Source organism: Bos indicus x Bos taurus, chromosome 15 (genome assembly GCF_003369695.1).
Source record: "Bos indicus x Bos taurus breed Angus x Brahman F1 hybrid chromosome 15, Bos_hybrid_MaternalHap_v2.0, whole genome shotgun sequence".
Taxonomy (NCBI): domain Eukaryota; kingdom Metazoa; phylum Chordata; class Mammalia; order Artiodactyla; family Bovidae; genus Bos; species Bos indicus x Bos taurus.
In genome coordinates, this window is record NC_040090.1 from 5,632,444 (window position 1) to 5,641,639 (window position 9,196).

Genomic DNA, 9,196 nt, shown 5'->3' on the forward strand with positions numbered 1-9,196 from the left:
CTTGACACAAATGGAATCAGGTGTGTGAGAAACCTAGGAAATTGAGATCAACAGAGAGATGAAGGAAAGAAATCTCCCCTCCAAATAAAAATAGAAGAATGCCTCAAAGACAGTCTTCACAATGTGGCCAATGATCAGACCTCTGTTTTGATATTTTCCCAACAAGGAGTGAGAAAGTAGGAAAGTGATATCTTCCCATCATGAAGTGGGATGAGTAGAGGAAGCAGAGTCTAAAAGACTTCATATTCATACTTAACTTTATTGAGTCACTTTTGTCTTGTATAAAATGGATAGAAATCTATTTACCAATACTTGTTCCTACAGTAGTAATGCATTTAAAGAACCTGTCAAGATGTATGCTTCATAGTTTATCAACAGTAGTTAGCTCACTTCCCTCACTAACACCTAACATTTTCACCAAATGATATCCCAGATTAAACCAAATATGTTTATACAACAGATCCAAACACTATGTCTCACTGATTTTTAGGATAAACACACTTATTCCCTAAATATAGATTTTTAATGAATAAAAAATAGTCACATGGCAGTTTATCCTCAGGACAGATTTTTGAGGCTGTGTAAAGGAAGATTTAAAGGAGCTTTAAATTTACTTACAATCTAGTAAAATTGCATCCACTGTGAATGCCAGACTGCTTTCATTTCCTTTTTCAGTTCTCATACCTTCCAAGTTTTCCTGTTGACAATTTATAATTTGTGCTCTTTAATCTTACTCTTCCACTGAGCCTCTGGTCTAGCCCATAAAACATAATCATTGGCCTTAGTTTTTTTCTCTTTTTAAATGCTCTCATTGCTCTTAGAGTAGAAACCACATTTACTCAAGACTTATCCTATCCTTGAAGAAAAATGAAACTGAAGGTTTACTCACTCAGTGGTGTCCAAATCTTTGAGATTCCCAGGATCATAGCCTGCCAGGCTCCTCTGTCCATGGGATTCTTGAGGTAAAAGTGCTGGAGGGGGTAGCCATTCCCCTTCTGCAGGGGATCTTCCTCATCTAGGAATTGAACTCAGGTCTCCTCTATTGCAGGCAGATTCTTTACCACCTGAACCACCAGGGAAGCCCATGAATACTGGAGTCGGTAGCCTATCCCTTCTCCAGGGGATCTTCCCAGCCCTGGAATTGAGCTGGCGTCACCTGCATCAGGGGAATTCCTTACCAGCTGAGCTATCAGGATGTACGTATGTATATATACTTGTTCAGATTCTTTTTCTTTACAGGTTACCATTACTATACTCATGTTGGTCTTTGTAAAAGTGAAGTGGCATAACAAACCTTCAAAAAGAGAATAAACTTGCACTGCAGAAATATGTTGTTACCTATAAGACGAGGCTGAAGCATACTGACACCATCTACTCGAAGGACAGAGTCAATCATTAAGACTGCAGATCATTTTCTCATCTATAGCCCTAAACATAAAACAGAAAACTCTCTTTCATTTGAAAGAGAGTAAGACTGAGCTTTAAAGACCTGGATTGGTATTTTGTAGGTGAAATTGTTGACAGGAAACTGCAATCCAGTGTAATATTCCTGACATACTTTAGGGGAAACACATGTGATTTGAGTCCAGTAAATTAGTAAACCTCTATTTGCTTCTCTTTGTGCCTAATAGATAATAAAGTGTTCATGTAATGTAAATATATGTATCTGACCTACATAACAATAGCTTTGGAACCTACCCATATGCTTTTTTTGTTGTTGAGATTTATAAACAGATCTGTACCTTGTTTCATATGGTTCCTGAAGTCTTGGTATAGAAAATGAAAATATTTCCTTTATACACACAAAAGAATGTGAGTCATAAAGGTGTTTAACAAAACAGAGAAAATTAAGAATACCTTCAAATTTTCTGAATTATTTTTTGTTAAGAAAATAATTAGAGATAGTGAATTATTTGGTCCTCCCCAGTGGCTCAGAGGTAAAAAAATCTGCCTTCAATGTAGGAGACACAGGAGACGTGAATTCAGTCCCTGGGTCAGGAAGATACATTGGCGGAAGAAATGGCAACCAACCCCAGTATTCTTGCCTGGAAAATTCCATGGACAGAGGAGGAGCTTGGCAGGCTAAATTCCACGGGGTCTCAGAGAGTTGGACTCGACTGAGGGACTAATACACACAGAGAGTGAGTTCTTCTTTCCTTTTGATTAGTTCATAGTACAGAAAAAATTCCAGCTGCCCCTTCTCCACATATCTACCTAAGAATTTCTATCCCTTATTTGCTTTACATCAGGTGAAGCAAAAATGGAAGAAGTTCTGAGATCAAAGTTCTATAGACAAGTCAATTTAACCCAATTAACATATATGAAGAATTTGATAAATGGCTAAGATTATGGAAAAAACTTACTCTACAAGCATCAAACCAAGGGTATATAGTTGTTTTTTCCAATGCTTATTCTGAATCTAATAACACAAACATGGAAACCTCAGGAAAATATATTGAAGCTTACCAAAATGCCTAAAACATGTGTAGTCAATATTAAATAATCAACAAATGTTAATTTCTGGGCCTTATATTTTTGTCCATGATGGAAAAAATTCTTCATTGTCATCCACAACTTACAACACAAATAATCTTCCCTATGTATATAAATCATTATTCTCTTAGCATCGTGAACAGCTTAAGTCACTCTCTTCTTTAACAAACTCCTCATGGCATTTTTCACTTCTGTGTTTCTCACTGTGTAAATGATAGGATTTAACAAGGGCGTGAGGATTCCGTAAAACACTGTCACCAACTTGTCTGCAGGGTAAGTGGCCACAGGACGTGTGTAAGTGAATATACATGGTCCAAAAAAGAGCACCACTACTGTAAAGTGGGAGCCACATGTAGAGAGGGCTTTGCGTCGTCCTTCAGAGCTATGGGATTTCAGGGAGCTCAGGATGACTATGTAGGAAATGAGAAGCAGAAGAAAAATGAGCAAGGCCATGCCCCCAGTGTTAGCTGCCACCACCATTCCAAGCCTGTAGGTGTCGCTGCAGGAAATTTCCAACAGTGAGAAGAAATCACACATGAAGTGATCGATGACATTGGGACCACAGAAGGTCAAGTCTGTGGTGAAGAGAATCTGCACTGAGGCATGCAGGATCCCCCCTATCCAGGCCACCACCACCAGGAGCCGGCAGAGCCCCTGTCGCATGATGGTCATGTAGTGCAGAGGCTTGCAGATGGCCACATAGCGGTCATAGGCCATGACGGTGAGGACGATGACCTCTGATGCTCCCAGGAAGTGCTCCATAAAGAGCTGAGTCAGGCAGCCTCCCCAGGAGATGGTTCTCCTGTGGTGCAGCAGGTCAAAAGTCATTTTAGGGGTGCTGACAGAGGTCAAGGAAGCATCTAACAAGGACAAATGGGTGAGAAAGAAGTACATGGGAGTGGAAAGCGTGGGGCTGAGAGAGACAGTGATGACGATGAAAAGATTGGCCAGGACAGTGAACAGGAAAATGAACAGAAAGACAACGAAGAGTACTTTCTGCAAGTATGGATTCTGTGTGAGTCCCAGGAGAACAAATTCAGTCACATTGTTGGGAAGCCTGAAGAAATCCATTTAAAAAATAGCACGTTCCTGGGGCCTCAATTATCTACAAAGGAATAAAGAATGATACCTATTAATCATGAAAGGATTGTGTTCTAAACTTATTAGAAAAAAAAAAAAAACAATCTATTCACTGTAACGGTGGAGCATTTCCTCAGCACTTCTGCCCCAATACTTGTTTCAAGTCTTTATTTTCTCCATGATACTTTCCATCTCTTCAGACACTTAGCCCCTGTCCCCTGTGAAACACCTCCACAGCAATATTTTATGTGTAATTTGCTGAGAAAACACTGGGCTGTCTACATGATATCTGGATTCTCATTCTGGTTCTCACTCATGTGACTCTGCAAAGCTATCAGAGTGTCCTAGGCTTCTGAGTTTTCCTCTCTGTCTGTGAGGTTACAAATTATAATTCTCAGATGTAACTTTTAAAGTTTACAATTGTTTCAAAGAATTAAGAATTTTTCCCACTTCCATGAGGATTTGCATTTGAATTCTCTGCTCTAAAGTAGAAGGAAAGGCACCATCAATAAGTATCTGTTATAAGAAGGGAATTTAGTAAAATGTATATTAGTCATTGGTGATACACTCCAGCTGATATCAACCAGAACACATAAACTATTCCATTGTTTTCTCACTTACCTCTAGTGCCTGGCATGATGCCTGCAGTGCCTGAATCCTATTGCCTGGGTGCTCAGTCGTGTCCCACTCTTTTTGAAACCATGGACTGTAGCCTGCCCACCTGTCTCCTCTGTCCATGGGGTTACCATTTCCTACTCCAGGGAATCTTCCCAACCCAGTGATTGAACCTGTATCTCCTGCATCTCTGCATTTGAAGATAGATTTGTTACCACTGCACTCCCACGGAAGCCCCTGAAACCCATTAGGTGATGAGTAAATACGTAGTGAATTGCCTTTTGCCCTGAGTAAAGTACAGCTGCTTCCCCTGACCACACACCTATGATAGATTCAAGTGTTCTTTTCCCCCTGTTCTGTTTATCATTAGTCTCTACTTCATGAGAACCATAAATAAATATTTGAAAGGAACCTGCACTCCAGTTTAATAGTTCCTCACACACTGTTGTGTGGAATAAATATGAATATATCTAGTTATCTCTAGGAAAGAGTATGTTACTGGGTTACTTTACCTTCAGTGTAATTATGGTGTTTGTTTCTTGTTATTCTTTAGTCTGCAAATTATGTTCCACATACAATTTGACATAGTTATATTCAGTAAATTTACAGCTTCTATAGATGTGGATAAACAACTCTTGCATAGGTGTTAAGTACACAAAGATCTTTCATGCAGAGGATATCCTTACTTTCAAAGTTCTGAAAGTAAAAATTTGATGTGAAGAACGAAAAGAAATAGATTGATAGGTAAGATAGAAAGTTAATGTGCCACACATATAACATGTATACACAGACTAACACAGACGCATATGAACTCTTTTACTTAAGTACCTATCACAGGCTTACTCATTCAACAAACATTTACTGATCACTTATTGTGTGTGTTAATGTATGTTTGTTTACACAGTGTCATGAAGAGCATCCTAGTTAAATGCATTTAATGCCTGAAATTTCATTACCAAAGAGAGATGAGGCATCCATCCATGGTAAGAATGGAATTCTCACTCCTTTACGTTTCTGCTACATATAGTACTGTGTCTTCTTCTCCCATCTTCCCATAGCATTCATCTTCCTGGTCCTAGGTTACCACATTATCATTAATAACAGAACGAAAAATTGGGAGAACATACATTTTCCAAAGAAAAGAGAAGAGAAAACATAAACATAAAATGTATTCTGCAAAACATATGTCTTTCTTTTCAAAGATAAATGGATAAAATCTTATATTTTTCAATTATCCAGAGGAAAATTTTTTATATTTATGGACAAATGTACAGCAGCTCCATCGCATTTTATTATTTTCAGGCGGGATTCCCCCAGCAGAACAAAAAAGGACATAGTATACAGAAAATAAGAGTTAGATCTACTTAAAAATGTTTTTGAAATAAATATGAAAAAATAAATCACTTTTCCATTTTTCTTTGGCTCCACAATATTCACTCTAGGAATAAACCCTGACAAAAAATACTTTTAAAGGACAAAAATAATTTATAATTATGTTCAATGCAAATATTAAGAGCTGCAGAAACTTAGAGACAGCATGGAATGTTCAAAATTGGAGAAATGGATGATTAAATGTAGGGCATTACTTTGACTACTGTGTAGATTTTTAAAATTGTTCAGTATCACTGGAAGATTCTCAATTTGTAATATAAGTGGAGAAAATCTGGATGCAAATTGGAATTGTATAATTATTTTATTTTAATCCCAACTTGTGTATAACTCAAACTACATTTAAATATGTATCCATAAGAAATAAAAAACAAACTTTTTATTTCTAAAATTATATTATATATGTGTCTATCTTTCTTAAAATTTTGTATACTGAAAATGAGATTTCAATGCCAGGTGCAGATAAGCAGTGATTACATGATTTATAAGGTGAATTTAAACCCAAGAATTTATGATTATACAATTTCCTGGGGGAAAAAAAATCTCACCTGCGCTCACCTATGTGACATGGATCCATGGCCAGGGCCTCAGGAAGCTCTTAGTTGACCAAGAAAAAAGTGAAGTTGTAAGATTTTAAAATGTCAGCTAGCTCAGCTACAATAAGTATCTTTGTTGATTTACAAATGATATCTTTGGATGAGCCTTAAAAGTATGACCATATATATTGTTTGTAGGAAAATCTGTAGTTTCCTAGCTGTGGCTAATAGGACCCCAGGGGTGTTCGTCATTAGCAGACCTTGCCAAGTACTCAGTTATTTCATATATGTTAACTGAAGAACACAGGAGAATTTTATAGAACCCATCTTTAATTTTGAATGCCTCTTGTGTCTACAAGAAGACAAAACATTATGACAAGAGCAAGAAAATAGTTGAGTACTTATGAATTTAGATATTTGATAACATGAGTTTATCATGAGGTCTTAATATTTAGTATTATACATATTAAACATCTAAGTGGGTAACAGATTTTAAAATTTTATTATAATAATTATTTTTTAATTGATCTACTGTTCACACTAATCGTTATTTTAAAATATTGCTTTCAGATATACATCATTTGTAATTATAAATCCTACTGCAGTATTGTCACTTCACATCAGGTAAAGTGTACAGTTCTTTGAATTCTTTCCTGTGTCAATTCTGGAATTAGATTAGCATGATAATGTTGAAGAAAATTCTATTCTTCAGTTATACAGAGAAATGTTGAACTGCATTTATTTCAGTCATTTAAATTAATTGTACAATATTTATATGGAATACAAAAAAATGGGCTTCCCTCAGATCTCAGTTGGTAAAAATATCTGCCTGCAATGCAGGAGACCAGGGTTCAATCCCTGGGTTGGTAAGAGACCCTGGAGTAGGAAATGGCAACCCACTCCAGTATTCCTGCCTGGAGAATCCCATGGACAGAAGAGCCTGGCAAGCTATAGTCCATGGGATCTCAACAGTCAGACACAACTTAGCGACTAAATCATCACCACAAAAAAATGGGCAATAATATCCACAATTTATAACAGGAAAATATAAGACAGGAAAGGAGAATGTCATTTGCCAAGGAGAAATAAGAAGCCAGGAGACCAAATCTTGGACCAAGATCCTTATCCAAATTATTGTTTACAACTGAAGTGACATGACACATTTAGGCTGCCACCTACTGTAAGGCCCATTACAATTGTCTATGTAAATAAATAAATACTGATGTGATATTTGAAAACATTTTATAAATAAATTTAAATAAGTTCAACTCAGAAATATTTCTGTATAGATCAACACTCATTCAGCATGTTTGATTATGCTTGCATTACTAGGAAGAAAAATACATTGTACCTAACACTCAATTATAGGGGTTCCCCAGGTGGCTCACACAGTTAAGAACTGCCTACAATGAGGAAGACCTCGATTTGATCCATGGATTGGGAAGATCCCCTGGAGAAGGGAATGGCTACCCGCTTTAGTATTCTTGCCTGGGAAATCCCATGGACGGAAGAAACTGGTGGGCTACAGTCCATGGGGTTGCACAGTGGGATACTACTGAGCGACTAATACTTTCACTTTCTTGGTGGCTCAGATGGTAAAGAATTTGCTTGCAATGCAGGAGACCTGGGTTTAATCCCTGGGTCTGGAAGATCCCCTGGAGAGGGAAATGTCTACCCACTCCAGTATTCTTGCCTGGAGAATCCTATCAACAGAGGAGCCTGGCAGGCTACCGTTCATGTAGTTGCAGTCTGACACAACTGAGTAACTAACTGGTTGTTTAGTAAAAATCAACTGGCTCCAGAGAATGTAATCACTGAGTGCAGCATGTATTATAAAAGAAAAAAGTTTAAGAAAAGTGAAACCACTTGATCAAACTTATATTCACTGGACATTCCAATATTCAGTTCAGTTCAGTTCAGTCGCTCAATCGTGTCCGACTCTTTGCAACCCCATGAATTGCAGCATGCCAGGCCTCCCTGTCCATCACCAACTCCCGGAGTTCACTCAGACTCAAGTCCATCGAGTCAGTGATGCCATCCAGCCATCTCATCCTCTGTTGTCCCCTTCTCATCCTGCCCCCAATCCCTCTCAGCATCAGAGTCTTTTCCAATGAGTCAACCTTTCGCATGAGGTGGCCAAAGTACTGGAGTTTCAGCTTTAGCATCATTCCTTCCAAAGACATCCCAGGGCTGATCTCCTTCAGAATGGACTGGTTGGACCTCCTTGCAGTCCAAAGGACTCTCAAGAGTCTTCTCCAGCACCAGAGTTCAAAACCATCAATTCTTTGGTGCTCAGCCTTCTTCACAGTCCAACTCTCAATCCATACATGACCACAGGAGAAACCATAGCCTTGACTAGACGGACCTTTGTTGACAAAGTAATGTCTCTGCTTTTGAATATGCTATCTAGGTTGGTCATAACTTTCCTTCCAAGGAGTAAGCGTCTTTTTATTTCATGGCTGCAGTCACCATCTACAGTGATTTTGGAGCCCAGAAAAATAAAGTCTGACACTGTTTCCACTGTTTCCCCATCTATTCCCCATGAAGTGATGGGACCGGAAGCCATGATCTTCGTTTCTGAATGTTGAGCTTTAAGCCAACTTTTCCACTCTCCTCTTTCACTTTCATCAAGAGGCTTTTCAGTTCCTCTTCACTTTCTGCCATAAGGGTGGTGTCATCTGCATATCTGAGGTTATTGATGTTTCTCCCAGCAATCTTGATTCCAGCTTGTGTTTTCTTCCGGCCCAGCATTTCTCATGATGTACTCTGCATATAAGTTAAATAATCAGGGTGACAATATACAGCCTTGACATACTCTTTTTCATATTTGGAACCAGTCTGTTGTTCCATGTCCACTTCTAACTGTTGCTTCCTGACCTGCATACAAATTTCTCAAGAGGCAGGTCAGGTGGTCTGGTATTCCCATCTCTTGAAGAATTTTCCACAGTTTATTGTGATTCACACAATCAAAGGCTTTGGCATAGTCAATAAAGCAGAAATAGATGTTTTTCTGGAACTCTCTTACTTTTTCCATGATCCAGCAGATGTTGGCAATTTGGTCTCTGGTTCCTCTGCCTTTTCTA

General features: G+C 38.3%; 1 protein-coding gene across 1 annotated transcript; it reads right to left on the reverse strand.

Moving 5' to 3' along the window:
* Nucleotides 1-2,174: 2,174 nt before the first annotated feature.
* Nucleotides 2,175-3,593, reverse strand: LOC113904700 (olfactory receptor 140-like). Its single transcript, XM_027561807.1, has one exon. The coding sequence runs from the start codon at nucleotides 3,562-3,564 to the stop codon at nucleotides 2,638-2,640; it is 927 nt and encodes a 308-aa protein (XP_027417608.1). The 5' UTR covers nucleotides 3,565-3,593; the 3' UTR covers nucleotides 2,175-2,637.
* Between the last annotated feature and the right edge of the window lie 5,603 nt (nucleotides 3,594-9,196).